At 33.9% G+C, this 18,234-nt stretch overlaps 1 protein-coding gene across 1 annotated transcript; it reads left to right on the top strand.

Annotated features, from left to right (window-relative positions):
* The first annotated feature begins 1,203 nt into the window (after positions 1-1,203).
* On the top strand, positions 1,204-7,198 carry LOC127853465 (sodium-dependent glucose transporter 1-like). The gene is made up of 3 exons (XM_052388014.1): positions 1,204-1,499; positions 3,097-3,388; positions 5,829-7,198. The coding sequence occupies exons 1-3, from the start codon at positions 1,440-1,442 to the stop codon at positions 6,923-6,925; spliced, it is 1,449 nt and encodes a 482-aa protein (XP_052243974.1). The 5' UTR covers positions 1,204-1,439; the 3' UTR covers positions 6,926-7,198.
* Positions 7,199-18,234: the final 11,036 nt, after the last annotated feature.

Genomic DNA, 18,234 nt, shown 5'->3' on the forward strand with positions numbered 1-18,234 from the left:
GATCAGAAAGATACTAAATAAAGATATTCGGCGATATTATTGTGGTATGTCAATCATCGATTTTTAATATGGTTTCAACATTTGCATGATAAGGACCAATTTTGATAAAATTAATTAGAAATTTTTATCCATTTAGACCAGTTTATTAAGCATGAGCACAATAATTCACTATACTATAATTATGCAATTAAATAAGATTCGAGTATTGCCGGCTGACCTATATGCACTCGTTTATTTTCATGTTTCTTGTGTTTTTCTATTCTGTAAATATAGATATCTGAGTAATAATATCACATAAAGCAAAATAAGACACGAAATCTGGCGCAACACCCCGTAATTGATTTGCTTATGATGTAGCTAAGAACTGCGCAGAAAAAAGGCATCCGCTACTTTTTATCTCATAGAGATAACTTTTGATCGTTCATAAACATCGACCACAATCAACGCCGTATATCTTTTTTAAAGATATTTCTTGTTTAAGCTTTGCTCGGATTGGATTTTTCTATGTTGTGTTGTTAATACGTAATTTTACAACGCAAAATTATTCAATGTCTTTTGTGTGATCTTTTGATTTCAGATTATAATAATCTAGATTTTTTCTTTCTGATTGTGATGATCAGAACTGTTTGTTGACGGCACTGTCAATAAATTGATAAGACTTCATGGCTTCCTGCCTTTAAAGGGGCCTTTTCACAGATTTTGGCATTTTTTTAACTTATTCATTAAATGCTTTATATTGGTAAATGTAAACATTGGATCGTAAAAGCTCCAGTAAAAAATCAAGTAAAAAATTTAAAAAAGGAAAAGAACATTGCCCGGAGCAGGTTTCGAACCAGTGACCCCTGAAGTCCTGCCAGAGTCCTGAAGTAAAAACGCTTCAGCCTACTGAGCTATTCCGCCGAGTACACATTCGTGACGTATTTTATACGTTATATAAGCAATCTTCGTAGTTTCACAAAATTTAACGACAAAAACAGAACTCTCCAAATTATTCAATCGTTTCGCGTTGCAACGCTTTATAATTTTTAGGTTTTAAAATCGTCAAAAGATGCATATAATGGCTATATTAGAGCATGGTTAATGTTCAGTATTACTGTTTCCTCACAAACGTCATAACTAAAACGAAAACTTACGAATCTGAAACAACTTTTTTCAATTTTGTCAATTTACCAAAGCGTGAAAAGATCCCTTTAATATGTACAACGTCATCAAATATAGAACATTTTACTACAATTTGAGAAATCTTATGATATAGCGACACGCTTTGGTAGTTTTCACTTCTTTTCATACACACAACTACCGATCATGTGGACGAAACATTATTTCAGTTTTCGATATATGCTGTTAACAGTGTGCGTTTATTGAAACCGTGAATGAAGCATTTGTTGTGACCAGTTGGTATATAAGGTATTATTTCACCGGATTAAATTTCGGACAAGATGTCGGACCCCAACAGGAAGTTGATAACCGTTATGCTCGTGCTAGTCTGGATATCCATGGTAAGTAAGCACGTGCCCCTCATCATGCTCATGTTGCAACGTAGAATCAGAGAGAAGCACCGCAGACGCGTTGTTTGATCGGCATGTTCTTTAAACATACCGCGGTTTGATCGTGTTACGTATTAGCGGTTGATTGAAATATGTTTCTGTTCAGACAGTTTTATAATGTACTGCAGACGATGGCGAGTTTAGAGGTACTACAATAAAACATGTTTTGCGAAAATGGGATATTTATGACGGTGCACATTTACGAGTTGTCTAATTCTGATACAGATCGGTTTAAGATCATACGTCTATGAAGTTATGCAGGATTGCATATTAGCATTAACATACACATGTAGCTCTCTGAACTGGGTTATAACTGTTTTCATTAGTTCACTTAAGTGGCGTAGATATTTATTTTTGAAAGAACCACTACCCACAAAACGAGTTAAGTCAGATTTGCATACATGTTTTGAGCATCGGTTACGGTCAAATTTATTGTACCCTTACCCCGGCTACTGCATGTGGACGGGGTCGAAATTTCATGTAAATGCAATGTGTCACCACAAGAACAGGTATGTTCAAAGGTGTTTAATCGAGTTAAATTGAACATTGTCGTATAATAATTAGAGTATGTTAAATAGCTTTCAGTTTATACAACCAATCCCAATAATCAGGTGTATTGCGAGTGCCCATACTTGCAATTGAGTACTCATCTATTATAATCATCTGCGCTATGTTTTCATTGACATCCATATATGAGACCAGACTGTATACTTTTAAACAAAAAATAAACATTGAAAACAAAATCGTTTGCATAAAAACAATTGAATTAAGGTGGACAGATATCGAACGTTTGTTCCAGATAATAACCGCGTCAGATGCTCTTTATATACATGCAAGTCTTTAGTTATAAAATAGCTCTAAGATAGCTTCCTTTGATGTCACCTGCTGCTCTTATCTCGTGACTGCCGTATGTACATACATCACGTGAATATGAAGACTTTGTTAACGATGTTTGGCGTATTCTCTTATATATATAACGTCAAGGTTGTATTTATGTAGATAGATTTAGCAATAAGTCATTAAAGTGCAATAACTATTGTTATGTAACAATATTAAATTAAAAACAACAATCATTATGATCATGAAACAACTATATCCCTGTTCATTGTACAAGGGGAATCACTACGTAATACCTTTTAAACTGCAATCATTCAAAGTTGTCTACCGTGTCTCGTTTCAGTTCACGAAAGATCAACGGTAGTCCTATATTTCACGACGACACTGATCATAAAGATCTGTTTTTGAGTGTCTATAAAACCGTATCGTTACTTAAGATATTGAAAAGGTATTGCATAAGACTGGGACAATGTTAATGTGCTTTGAAACTTTATAACACAACCCAGATTTATAAAACTATGCGTTTATATTTTTGTTTACTGTAATACTATTTTTTTGCGGATATCGATCGTATTCTAACATTCTAATAGCAAAAACCGTTGCATGGCTTTGTGAACATAATATGTTTATGTATTTGTTAAGCTTGAACATCAAATAAACATGGTTCCCATTTTATAAGTACGATTTCATATTCGACCTAATCTATATCCAGGGCATGTTTTTCGAGGTCGGAGGACCCACTATGGTTGATCTACGCATGAAGTACAACACTTCTTCCGCCGACATTGCGCGCTCAGTCTCCGCCCAGGGTTTCGGGATATTCGCCGGCGCGCTTGCAGGCGGGCTTGTCATAGACGCCATGAGGACGTGGAAGTTCCTTGTTGTGACGCTGGCGGAAACCATAGCAATTGTCGCCGTCATCTTGATGCCCTTCGTCGCCTCCCTGACCTGGCTTTGGGTCATGTTCTTTTCGGTCGGAATAGCCGCAGGGCTTATCAACGTCGGTAAGTGCCTGTCTATCGTCTCACGTTATACATATACTAGTACATGTATAACGTTTGTTTGCTTTCAGGGTACTATTTGTGAAAACAAATTCTCAGTCAAGTAACTTAATAGTTTTTTTACCCATTCCATAACTTTTCTCATGGATGCGTGGAACTGGGGTTAAGAAATCAACATTCTTACGCCATTTTTGATTACAATAAATGCGTCGAGGATTTCAAACGTAATTTGTACAGGATGCTTATGGCCTTTATATACAAATGACCAGGGTCTTCAAGTTTGTGAGCTGTCTTGACCCGAGCTGATGCAATGTATACATCAACAATGTCAGTGCGGTGTATGCTTAGACAAAGTGTTTTCAACAAAAGGTCACGGTCGAAATGTGCAAATGCAGACAAGATTGATACATTTAATTATTTTCCTCAAAATGCGAAACTGTTGAAGATGTACGATTGAAGAGTATTCTGAACAAGATTATTTATTGGATTTTGTGGAAAATCCATTTTAATTGACGAGTGATCATAGAAAATGATATTTTCAGGAGTCGCGCACAAATCCACCAAATCCAACAATTTTTAAAATTATATTTTATGCTTACAAATAAATATTGTTTTGTATTTTTGCCATTCCGGACAATATAATTCCCAGTTGGGCGCCCCAAATTGTTATAACATGTATCTTCAAATGAAGCTTATCCGTATGTTTTGGTTACAATACACTAAATGATCGCTTCATGTAGGGCTGTACTCTCTAAAAAAAAATATCATAGTTGACAGGAAGGCATGTTTTACACTTTTTACCATTATTCGGGTGTTATCTTGCGGAGATAATGGTAGGGCATGAATAGGTGTTCACTACTGAATCCCTGAAATATGATACACTTGAAGACTATAGTAAACCATTGCACTAGAAAAGGTTACATTCCACTAAGAAACGGCCGAAAAAAAAAGTTGCAAAAACAGCCGATTTTGATTTGTGTCAAGTTCTTTCTTGCATTGTACATGACATATCTTTTTTATTGCATAAATCGATTCCGTTTAGAATGGCCTTTAAGAAAAGGTATGGTTATGGGGGTCTCTATGTGCAAACTGTTGCATTTATTTTCGCTCAAAGTTGTCGCTTTTACATTGAATTATATAGAAAAACTATTTAGTGTCTTATGACCTTTTTATAAACATTCAATGCACAGTAGTCGACCTTGGTAAAATTGGGGGTCACAATGGGAAACCAAATTATATCTAATAATAGTTCCGGTAAAACAATGAAAATTATCGACAAGATTGATACATTTAATTATGTTCCTCAAAATGCAAAAAAAGCTGTTTAAGATGTACGCTGGAAGAGTGTTCTGGACATGATTAATTATAGGCTAACCTTGTTGTCTTCTTTGATTATTCCGTAATTTCAATGTGACTGAATTGGCAGATGGGTTGGAAAACACGATGTCGGATTCGGATCAGCACAACTTCGGATTTAAAATACTTTAAAATAACGCTAGTTAAAATAATCCCAGCTCCAATGCCTTCTGGGTTTTATCAGTAATCTCGAGACATTGTACCATGGTTACCAGCTCCATTGCCTGCTTGGTTTTATCAGTACCCTTGAGACATTTTACCATGGTTACCAGCGCCAATGCATGCTGGGTTTTATCAGTACCCTCGAGACATGTACCATGGTTACCAGCTCCAATGCCTGCTGAGTTTTATCAGTACCCTAGAGACATTGTTCCATGGTTACCAGCTCCAATGCCTGCTGGATTTTATCAGAACCCTAGAGACATTGTTCCATGGTTACCAGCTCCAATGCTTGCTCGCTTTTATCAGAACCCTGATCAAAAATACTAAGGCATGTACTATATCACATGTATAAACAATGTTTTCTTAACGAGTTTAAAAAATAATCAGTATTTATTAGCTTTAACTGTACTATAAAAAAGTTTATATTCAAATCTGTTTTATGATTTAATACGATGTATGTGATCAAATTCTAATCAAATAAAAAAAATTCAAAGAAGTAAATATTGATCAGGCTGTTGATAACAATATTGGTTATTATTTATCCGGTGATTTATCATGAAATTTCATCATTTAACATGACATAAAATGTGTACGTAAATACATACGAGTTAAGGTAGTATGTCAGACAGGGGTATGTTTGGTCAATGTTACAATACGACGAATACAAACCAAAATATGAGCATACAAGTTAAGTTAATACTACCGCTGCTAGCGAAATATGATCTATGTAGAATTTGTGTTTATGTTCTGTTTGTAACAAATAACCAAATTATGTATGATTGAAAACAAATCAAAATATTTGCAAAAGATAATCTTGTTTGGATTGTAAAACAATGCGAATAATATGATTCTTATGTTTCATCATATAACAATGTTAAAGCAATAAAGGCTGCTAGCACATAGTTACCATTTAATTTCGTTGCAGCCGGCCAGCGGATGTTGATAGAAATGTGGCGAGACGAGGCCGCATCTCCCATGCACGTCATTCAAATGGGCTTCGGAATTGGCGCTCTGATAGCACCACTCATTATTAATCCATTCCTCGCCGTTTTGGAGTTAAAATCAGACGGTCTCGTCAATGCATCGAGCAATGATGCCACCCTCCCAGGCGGCAGTGAATTGACCGTCATTAAAGAATCCCGAGTGGACGTTGCTTTTGTCACCATCGGTCTGTGCTCGGCGACACTGGCGCTACCGTTTTTCTTTTACCCCTTCGTGAAGTGCTTCCGGCGCCACAAGGACAAGTATCAGAACATTGACGAAACGGAAGAGAGCACTGTTGCGCCTGCGAAGAACGGGATTGTTAAGCGGGTGCTGATTATTCTGAACCCAGCGTCTTACGCTGACGGGAATTTTACGTTCGGACTCACTGTGTTTGTGTTCATCATTCTTTTGTATATAAATCTCGTAGGTGGGGAACAGATGTTCGGAAATTTCGTGCGCACATTCTCTGTGGATGAACTTCAATTCGCCCGTACAGAGGCTTCATATCTTGACACAGTTTTCTGGGGCAGCTTCACGATTGGGCGACTCGCAGGCTCCGTTTTAGCTTACCTTATTTCAATACGCAAGCTATTTCTGTTGGATTTATTTATGAACCTTTTAGCTATAACCTTCGCGGATATTTTCGCAACGCGAGGGAAGAACTTTTTATGGGCATCCACTGCAGTAGTCGGTTTCTTCATTGCGCCGCTCTTTCCGGCCGGTATCGCGTACGTTAATACGCAGATAGAGGTTGGTGGAATGGTGCTGACGCTGGTTATGTTCGCCACAGGCTTCGGTCAACTTCTCTATATTTGGATTGAGGGCGTTCTTTACGTAGCGTATGGACCTAGGACGATTCTCTACGCTCTGCAATTCTCTGCAATATTCGTGTTCCTTATCTCAGTTATATTTGTCGCAATAAGTTGGACACGAAAGCGATACGTGAACAATGAGGACCAAACGCTGGTTGTGACGTCGGGTCATGACGTCAAGATGACGTCGGATTTGCGGTACAGTGATTTGAGCACTAGTAACTGACATGATTATGATATTTTAACAGTGCGTACTTGTTATACATAGATGTACGTAATAATGATATTTTTCAGTGTTAATTGTTTACTATAATCATCGAAAATATTGATTATGAACTATAATGTTCTTCTGGTCGTGCAACGACTCTTAAAGATGTCCAATACAAACGAAGTTAAACAGTTGAATACCCTGCGTTGTTAGATACCCTGATGTGTCGTTAACAGCGTTATTTATGTTAGCCGAAATCATCATAATTAAAAAGGTTTAGAGGTCACTAAACAGTGTTTGTTCTTATTTGTTTTATTAGAAATAAGACGCTGTGGACGTACTTTATGTAAAATCTGTGGTATTAACAACAATGGAGTTGATAAGTAAATGTTATCCCCAAGCTTAAAGTGAGAACACATACAATAATATTCCTAGATAATATATACGGTGTTTAGATCGGATTTAGAGGTGGAAGCCCCGTCCCTAACCACCACCACTAAACTCGTTACACAACAAATGCAACACAAGTGTCCAGTTTATTTAATGGTTACACATTCGATGCATTTAAAAATGTATGCATGCAATGAACCTTATTTTTTATAACATTGAAATTGTCAGTAAAGGTTGGAATACTTTTTCACTGGAAAAAAAATAAAAATAAATGAAATAAAGTGATAAAATAAAGTGGATGTTGGAAATACTTTATGACTAAAAGGTATGCTGTGACTTTATAATAGATGATGCTAAATGATGCTTGATATAAAACATAGAATTAGTAGAGAACACTGCGTTTAATAAATACATTCCTCGACGTGTATGTCAAAAACTATACTGTGCGAAAACAATAAGGCAACAAACATGAATAGTGACAGGAATATTTCAAAGACGATAACAAAGGGTAAACAAGAACAAGACAGCGAAAAAGAAAGTAAAAGAAGAAAAAGAAGCGAAGCACTGTCAAGTACAAGTGAACAAGAAAATAGCATGTCAGAACAAGCGACGCCCAATAAAAGCAATAGAAAACAACAGAAGAAGAAATCAAAGAACAACGATGATCCGATTAATGAAATCGATATGGAACCAAAAGTAGTTGATGATGAACTGACTGAAGTCATAAAACAGATGAAACAAATGAATAGCAAACTAGAACGAGTAGAATCCGCGATGAAGAAAATGGATAGCAGGCTAGAAGGTACAATTAAAAAAGGTGACGGTACAATTAGAGAAACAATCAAAGACCTCTTATTAGAAATGAAAGAAGAGCTTTTAAAGTCAATGGTAAACAGAATAGAAGTTTTAGAAGGTAAACTTTTCGAAAGAGATATGGAAAATGACAAGCTTAGAACTCGATTAGAAACATTGGAAAAGAGCATTACAGACATAAAACAGGAAAGCGACTTAATTGTTCGGAAAGCAATAAGAGAAGAAGAAATGAGAAAACAGGGTGAAAATGATGCTGAACAATATAGCAGACGCAACAATATAAAGATCAAAGGAATACCAGATCCAGACCCAAATGAACCAGCAACAGAAACAGCGACAAAAGTAATAAATTTTTTCAAAGAGAAAAAAATAGCAGAGATCTCAATGAATGACTTTGATATCGTGCATAGAATACCAAATAGAGAAAGCAAAAATCGCGACATCATTGTTAAGTTTGTCTCCAGATTTACAAAAGACAAAATTATACGAAACAGAAAACTGCTGAAAAATTCGAACGTTTACGTGAACGAAGACCTGACGAAAATAAATCTGCAAGTCTTAATGTGTGTCAAAAAGAAAATGATGGACGAGGTGAAAGACGCCTGGACCAGCAATGGGATAATCAAATACCGGGACCAAATGGGACATGTACGCACTGTGAAACAGGACGAATACCAGGAATGGCTAGACTTGCCATGGCCAAACCGCAGACAGTAAGAAAAAGGATTATACTCCTTTTTTGAACAGTATACATACACAAATATAGTGTTTGCTCGTGAAAAGCCATGTGCGTTATACATTCACAAAATGCTCGTGCAACATTCTTTACCAATCACAAATAAATACCGATCTGTATAAAATGTAAACCGTTATTGTGCTTGGACTAACCATACAATAAGCAAGAAATTGTAAAGCGGATTAAATTAATCCGTGCGCTACTTAAATATCTATTGAAATATTATAACATTAAAAACACTTCAATGTTTATTGTATGAATGTCAAAAATAAGTTTTAAAACATATGTAAAAGTAAAATAATAATTTATACAAAAATGCTCAATTAAAACAATAGTGAAGTAGTATGACTCCATAATATGTTTTTAAAATTATCAAAAGCCTAGTGAGAAGCTTGATAGTTTTGCTTTCGACAATTTAAGCCTCTACACACGGGCTGTAGTGGAATTTATAAGATATTGCTTAACATGAAATCATCAAAAAACTTGTGGAAAATAAATTTAAAAGTAAAATAATAATTTATACAAAAGACTCAATTAAAACAACAATGGAGTAATATGACTCCATAATATGTTTTAAACGTACCGAAAGCCTAATGAGAAGCTTGATACTTTTGCTTTCGACAATTTAAGCTTCTACACACGGGCTGTCGTCGTATTTATTAGATATTGCTAACCTGCAAAAACATTTAGTAGTATACCCTAGTCGCGAAAGATATTAAAGTAAAACTGTTTACTACTATAATAGTGTATTAAATAAAAATAAATCATCTTTAACATTTTTCGTTGGAAAATTGGCATTTTTTACGTACAAATAAAATTAAACAAATGTATAATATGTAAACGTCTTGCAATTGCTAATGATAGTTTATTGTTAAACTGCGGGGTGTTTTTGTACGGACATAGGTGTGTTAATCTTGTTGTATAGATGTCTTTCATGCATATTACTAAAACTACTGTGTGTCGTTACTGTACATGCATATGCTTGTGAATCGTTTTGCATAATCGTTTTTTGTGTGTATATAACCAAACTGCTGTTTGTTTCTTGCACATACATATGCTTGTTAATCTTTTGTAGAGCTGTCGTTCATGTATATTACAACATGAGATTACTGGCTGCCTGCCAAAGTTCATTATACCTAGATAACGAAATGAAATTGCAATACGTACGATTAAATTTATTAGTTGAACTACTTTCCTTCTTCAAATGTAAATAGCGAGCCCGTGGACTGTAACTGCAAACAAGATACGTGGTTGTACCCACTTCCATACTTATTATATACGAACACATGTATTTTGTATAACTGCGCAAGGTTGTATGGAACAAATGTGCTTTAATAGTTTGTTTTGTTTTTGTTCATAATATGTTATTTTGTACCACAGCCTCGCTATTTGCGATAAAATACTTATTCGTCATTTGCCATGATAAATACCATATTAAATACCTTTCAAGGCAACGGGGAATCTCTATAGTGGAAAGCTCAATTAAGATGTATGTTGCAAAAGTATGTATGTTACAAAATTGTATTTACATGTTTAGATAGTTCTACAAAGCGCACAGCTTAGTTACGATGTATTTTGTAAAATTGTTTATGCTGTAAAATTGAATCCACCTGTAAGACGTACAATATTATTTTGATGCGATCTGCCCAACACACATGCACACACGCCGCACACACGCCGCATAAACACGCACACACACGCACACGCATTCACACACCCGCTTACATGCACAAAACGCAAAAGATATTGAATATTAAAAGGTAATAAACGTTAAACATGCATCATATAGCAGAACACAAGTATTTCCAACTCCAAATTAAAAGATAAATAAAAAAATAAGAAAACTTCGTAATAAAACTTCACATGACACAAACATACAATACAATATAACGTTACATATTTTAAAGCAGTCAAAAAATATAAGAAGACATATTCTAAGCAGAACTCAGTGCAATGCGATAAATCAAATATATTCTACTTAATATACAAATTGTTACATTTAATGTCAAGGGTTTAGGGACTAAGAATAAGCGTGATGAAGTATTAAGCTGGCTAAATCAAAAGGCATTTTCTGTTGTTTTATTACAAGAAATTCACTATAATGCTCAGAATGATAATACAAATTGGGGAGCTTCTTGGACAGGGCAATATTTTTTAAGTGGCGGTAGCTGCAATAGCAATGGCGTAGGAATTCTTATTAATAAATCATGCAATTGTGACATTATTGAATATAAAGAAATCATAGTTGGAAGAATGCAACTTATAAAACTACATATATCAGATAGCAACGTAATTTTGATTAATCTATATGCACCAAATAATGATGACGTCAATTTCTATAACACATTAGAGAATACTATTAAAGACTACGAAGACGAAACATTAATAATTGGAGGTGACTTTAATGCCGTTTTAGACTATAACTTCGACAAATTAAATGGAAGGGACAATTCTAACCATAAAACATCAAATAAAATAAATAATATCATAGAAAATTACGATCTCAGTGATATATTCAGAACAAAAAACCCAACTGCAAAGGTTTATACATGGCATTCCAACACGCACCCACCAATTTTTTGCAGACTAGATTATTTCTTAATCTCAAACAACATTTTAAATGCCGTGTCGGACTGCCAAATACACCCAGGTTATCGCTCCGATCATTCTATTGTTAAAATGATATTAAATACCAACAAGCAAGAAAGAGGACCCGGGTATTTTAAATTAAACAATTCGTTATTACTAGACACTGAATATCAGTCAAAAATTAAAAATGAAATAAATTTAGTTGTTGAGTTTAATCAAGAAGCTAACCCGAACACCTTATGGGAATTAATTAAAGGAAGAATAAGGGATGAAACCATCAAATATTCAAGCCATAAAAATAAAATTAAAAATAAACAAGAAAATGAGCTACTTCAACATATTATAAACATTGAAAATAAGTTATTATCAAATTCAAACGATAATTTACTTTTAGAACAATTAAATAATGCAAAACAATTATTACATGAATTTAATAATACTAAAATAAAAGGTTATATGTTAAGGAGTAAAGCTGAATGGATTGAGGGAGCCGAAAAAAATACAAAATATTTCGCTAATCTGGAAAAATATCATTCTGAAAAGAAAACGATAAAACAAATAAAAATTGACGAAAACAAAATAGAAGAAAATCCTGAGAAAATCATACACCATATAAAAGACTTTTATCAAAAATTGTATAAAAAAGATAATAATATCGAGGAGAGCAGCCATTCGAAATTTTTTAACAACAATGTAAATAGAATAAATAATCCGGATAATATAGAGCATCTTACAGAATACGAATGTGCAGAAGCCTTAAAAGATATGAAAAACAACAAAAGTCCGGGTTCCGATGGTATAACTGCGGATTTCTATAAAATATTTTGGAGAGATATAAAGAAATACCTAGTAAATTCACTAAATTATTCTTATGATAATGGCAACTTAACAGAAATTCAAAAACAAAGTATCATAACTTTACTTCCAAAAGGAGACAAAGATCTATTAACATTAAATAATTGGAGACCAATATCACTACTTAACTGTGATTACAAAATAGCATCAAAAGCAATTGCAAATATAATAAAAAAACACCTCCCAACCATTATAGGCACAGAGCAAACTGGCTTTGTGAAAGGAAGGTATATAGGAGAAAATGTAAGATGCCTGTCAGAAGCTATTGAAAAAGTGAATATTTACAATGAAAATGGGCTAATTTTTTTCTCAGATTTTAATAAGGCATTCGACAGTCTGGATCATGCTTTCATGAGGAATAGTTTAGCTAAATTTGGTTTCAACTCCGCAATTATAAATTGGATTAATTTGTTTTACAAAGACGCTAAGTCATGCATAACAAACAATGGTCACTTTTCTGAATACTTTAACATACAAAAAGGTGTTAGACAAGGCTGCCCGCTGTCTCCCTACATATTTATAATTTGTATAGAATTATTGGCAAATGAAATAAATACAAATGAAAATATTTCCGGTATAAGAGTGAAAAATACAGAAATTAAACAAACGCTCTTCGCAGATGACGCATGCTTCCTTCTGGATGGATCAAGATTATCATTTGAGACCCTTATTGCAACCCTTGACAATTTTTCAAAAATATCAGGCCTAAGATTAAATAAAAATAAATGCACTGTTCTGCGCATAGGACGTATGAAATTTTCAAACATTATTTTCTGTAAAAAACACAATTTTTCATGGACATCGGAAAGTGCAAAAACGTTAGGTATAACATTTTTGAATAACACGGACGAAATGACCGAGTATAACATCAAACCAAAGATTAAAGAGTTTAAAAATTGTCTCGCAAAATGGCAAAAATGGAAACTAAGTTTAATGGGAAAAATTACTGTTTTAAAAACATTCGCCTTTCCGAAACTTATATATCCTTTAACAGTTTTAAATAACCCAGGCAATGAAATTATAAAAGACATAAAGAACTCAATGTTTTCATTTTTGTGGGATAATAAACCAGATAAAATCGCGAGAAACAAAATTGTTCAAAACTACAAAAATGGAGGACTCAAAATGATTGATCTCGAAAATTTTATAGACGCGCTAAAATCAAGCTGGGTGAAAAGGATGTTATATCAACCAACAACAAAATGGGCAAAAATTTACAGTGAAATGCTTGAAAATAATGGCAATCTCTTTATCTTTAAATGCAACCTAAAATCATCAAATATAGACTCTTTGGAATTGAAATCTAAATTTCTAACTGAATGCTTAAAAGGATGGTGCCGCGCGAACTATAAAGAAAAACAGACAATCATAGGGAAAGAAATACTCTGGAACAATTCAAATATATTTCTATTGAATAAAACATTGTTTTACAAAACATGGTTCGATCGAGGTATTACACAAATAGAACATATCTTTAACTACAGGAACAAACATTTTCATACCTTCACAGAACTTCAAGAATTATATGATTTGCCCCGTTCTGATTTTTTAAAATACCACACGTTAGTTGGTTGTATACCAAAATGCTGGAAAGAAAAAATTAACAATGAAGAAAGGTCATACGTGCCACCTAGTTACCTTATTAATAGAATCACCCCGACAACAAAAATATGCAAATTTATAAACGAACTGTTAATAGAGAATACACATATACAAAACAACAAACAAGAACACAAATGGGAAATGCTTTTTAATAAACAGTTACATTGGGAATCAATATTCACAAATTATATTCAAATCACAATAGATTCCTCCTTAAGAACGTTCCAGTATAAATATATGATGAACATTGTTCCCAACAACGAAAACCTGTTTAAATATGGCATTGTAGAATCTAGTCTCTGTGATTTATGTTCAATGTCTGTTGAAACTAATATGCATTTGTTTTGGAATTGTCCTAATGTTCATATTTTTTGGAACAACATTGAGACATATATAAAATCCCAACTTAGCATTTGTACTGATTTCAAATTGTCTTATGAATGTATTTCACTTTGTAATACTTTTATCAACAATAGAAACTGCTCAAACTGTATCAATTTTATTGTATTACTAGGAAAATATTTTATATTTAAATGCAAATATCAACGATGTCCACCAATTTTTCAAAGATTTTTGGAATATTTTAAATACAAAATAAAAATCGAAGAGATTATCGCAAGCTGGAAGGGTAAAACTGAAAAACATACTCAAAAATGGAATAATTTTGTGATTTAAATCTGTTTTCTTAAATTTAAGGGAAAAAAGAAAATAAATATGTTAATATATCTACTTCATATGCTTTTCTACTTGTATTCGTTTGTGTCCTTCATTATTTAAAACATCACATCCTTTTTCATTTTCATGTATTCCATATGTTTATATATATATGTACTTTTCCCTGTGTAAAATGATGGTATGTGCATATATTATGTAGTGAATAAAGTACTAAAAACGGAAATTGTCAGTAATGAAGTAAATACAAATTTTAAAATGGCGTATGACTGAAGTAAATACAACATTTAAAATGGCGAAGTTAATAAAATAGTTTGTTCTTTGTGTATATGATCATACAGAAGATGGTTGGAAAATTGATTAAACAGCTAAGATGATTTTAAATAAGGAAACTGTGGGTGCCTTGTAAACTTGTGCTTTACATGCCTACCAGCCTATACACTACTACTTCATGTACATAGCGGACTATTATTTTGGCCTTTCACTTTCGGTTGAATGTCAAATGTAGAATATTAATAGCTCAGGTTGTGGCTGGGGATAAATAGCAATAAAGGCTCTCTTAGAATATGGTCGGACTGGTTCCGTAGATACATATAAATTAAGGCTCCCTATGGATATGGTCGGGTTAGTGTCTTTTCTTTATTGCATTTCAGGCTCTCGTATGATTTTGTTGTGGTTGAGCCGTAGATAAATATCAATACAGGCTATCTTGGACTATATAGCAAATAGCAATTAAGGATCACTACGACTACGTCGTAATGGTGCCGAAGATAAATAGCAAAAAATGCCTCCTATGAATATGGTCGGGTTGGTGTTTTTGATTTCGTAGAATACGGTCGGGTTGGTGTTTTTGATTTCGTAGAATACGGTCGGGTTGGCTCTGTATTAATAAAGGTCCTCTTGGGACATGATTGTGCTGGCGTCGTAGATAAATAGCTTTTAAATTTTTAATGATCAATTCGACTACGCTTTGGTGATGCCGTATATTGAAAACAATTAAGGCTTATATAAGGGGCCTTTTCACGTTTTGGTAAATTTACAAAATTTTAAAAGTGGTTTCAGAATCGCACATTTTCGATATAGTTATGATATTTGTGAGGAAACAGTAAATTTGAATAATTTGGAATGTTTTGTTGTTGTCGTTATATTTTGTGAAACTACGAGGATTGCTTTTATATAGTATAAAATACATCTTGCATTGTATGTGGAAGGATGGTCGAGTGGTCTAAGTGGTATACTTTTTACTCCAGGGGTCAGTGGTTCGAGCCCCGTTGAGGGTTACTGTTTTTTCTCTTTTTAAATTAATTCTTGATTTTTTTTACTGGAGCTTTTTAGAGCAAATGTTTACATTTATCAATAGAATGCATTTAATGACAAACATCAAAACATGCCAAAATCTGTGAAAAGGCCCCTTTAAAAGCTGGTTGGGTTCAATTTTATTTCTACTTAAATGTTGACTCGACATAAACCTAGTCAATAAGCGGTACAATTTGAAGATAACTCTTCCATATCGTTATACCTTGAACCCTAGCCCTGTACTTGGTATGTGGACCCGTTTGCTAAATGTAGTTGAGGGCGTTTCTCAGTGGAATTGAGTTTATGGGTTTGTAGACATGCAAAAAAACCGAGGTGCTTATCTGGCATCATGCCACGTTTTTGCTATTATCAATTCAAAGATGGCCGCCATTGACATAATACAATTTTTACCTTTATTTACCGTAACAACAATATACATTTATAATAAATATATATACTGACTAAATATAGTGTGTAGGATAAATTTAAGTTGGAATACGGACAAAACCCCTCCCGGATAAAAACCCTCCCGTCATTTTCATAGGGGGCGGACGAAAACCCTCCCATGAATAAACATGAGCGGACAAAAACCCTCCCATGAAAAAAACGGAGGAGTACAAAAACCCTCCCATGAAAAAACGGGACCGGACAAAAACCCTCCCGTAAAAGAAACAGTGTTGCATTCATTAATCCGATAAAAATTACCCATTGTGTGTATTGTGTTTTTAGGGGTGAGAAATTGAAAGAAAATGTGTATCCATTAACTGTAAACATACCGCTTTCTAATGTGCATATTATATCCGATAATCCAATATAATAACAACATCAATTAAAACATAAAATGAAGCCATTTGTAGATAAGTGAATTTAAATTTAGATTGAATGCAATACGATACAGTGCAACGTTTAATCGCGTCATACGCTCATTCATGCAAAAAACGTGCTTTCCGGGAAGTTTCTGAAAACTTTGCGAAAATGAAAGTAAAATTCTGTTAACAACTAACAATTCGTTAGCATGTAACTAATTTGTCTTAATTACTTATTTAATTTAGCTTTGACTGTAACGTTTTCAATTGCATTTTTGCAGACAATATATAAAGCTTACTGTATTGTCAAATATGTCAATGATTCGGTTATTTAGGCCCACTAATCAGCTAATCATAACAATTAACTAGTTAATGGCATACAATAATATGTATCAAAATAGCAAACTGTGAATCTGCAACTGCGGACAAAACCCTCCCGTGAAAGCAATTAAACACCGACAAACGTAATTGCTTCACACATTGTTGCATTCATTAATCCGCTAAATTTACTCAAAATAGCAAATTGTGAATCTGCAACTACTTTTAGTTTTTAAGTAGTTTAATCACATAATCAATTAAAAGCAATTAAACGCCGACAAATGTATTTGCTTCACACAATGTTGCATTCTGTGTCCGAAAAAATCATTCAATGCTGACAACATTCGTTCAAAATATCATACTGTGAATCTGCAACATATAAAAAGCAATTTGTTTGTGTAAAGGCACACAAGTGTCTACAATGTTGGTTTTTGTTTATCAATTGATTATGCTTATTTGTCAATGTATGTAACATTATACTGTCTAGACTTTTATAATACTTGTTATAAAACGAAATAAAGAATGTCTTGGGAAGCCTGTGTCCGCCTCTGTTATTTTTGCGGTGATAACTAAAAAAGAAACACGACTTTGATGTTCATAATGCACTGGCCGGCGCACAATTTGATATTTTATATATTTTATATAAACACCCTACTTGTTATTCATACTAAGTAATCATGAATATCGTAGTTCTTATCATACTAAGTAATAATACAAATCTTAGTTCAAACATATATAATTGACGTCAAATGGGTGTAAAATAACAACATTTCAATTCGGAAATATTTTAATTAGTCAATATATAGTGTAATATTACCTACTGAAGTGAAGTCACTATTACAAAAATAAATATCTCGGATAACCGACAACAAAATACAAATGTCGGAAATTACATTCGGAAATGACCGATTTCGGATTAAAAATGAATAAATAATTGTTGAGAGTTGAATTCGTGGCTCAGATTTCACGGGAGGGTTTTTGTCCGGTCCCGTTTTTTCATGGAAGGGTTTTTGTCCTTCCCCGTTTTTCATGGGAGGGTTTTTGTTCGTCCCCGTTTATTAATGGGAGGGTTTTCGTGCGGCCCCTATAAAACTGACGGGAGGGTTTTTATCCGGGAGGGGTTTTGTCCGGCATTCATTTAAGTTATCAATGTATCTTTTCAAAGTCAAAATGACCTTGAAACGGCATGTACAAGGTCATTTTGTCATTAATATCGCTCAGTCCGTTGATTCGTTGATTTGCTGCATTGA

This window comes from Dreissena polymorpha, chromosome 12 (genome assembly GCF_020536995.1).
Source record: "Dreissena polymorpha isolate Duluth1 chromosome 12, UMN_Dpol_1.0, whole genome shotgun sequence".
NCBI lineage: Eukaryota > Metazoa > Mollusca > Bivalvia > Myida > Dreissenidae > Dreissena > Dreissena polymorpha.

Coding starts and splice junctions, on each gene's coding strand:
- LOC127853465 (XM_052388014.1), top strand. CDS start 1,440: ATGTCGGACCCCAACAGGAAGTTGATAACCGTTATGCTCGTGCTAGTC. Junction 1,500..3,096: donor TGCTAGTCTGGATATCCATG/GTAAGTAAGCAC, acceptor ATCTATATCCAG/GGCATGTTTTTCGAGGTCGG. Junction 3,389..5,828: donor CGCAGGGCTTATCAACGTCG/GTAAGTGCCTGT, acceptor ATTTCGTTGCAG/CCGGCCAGCGGATGTTGATA.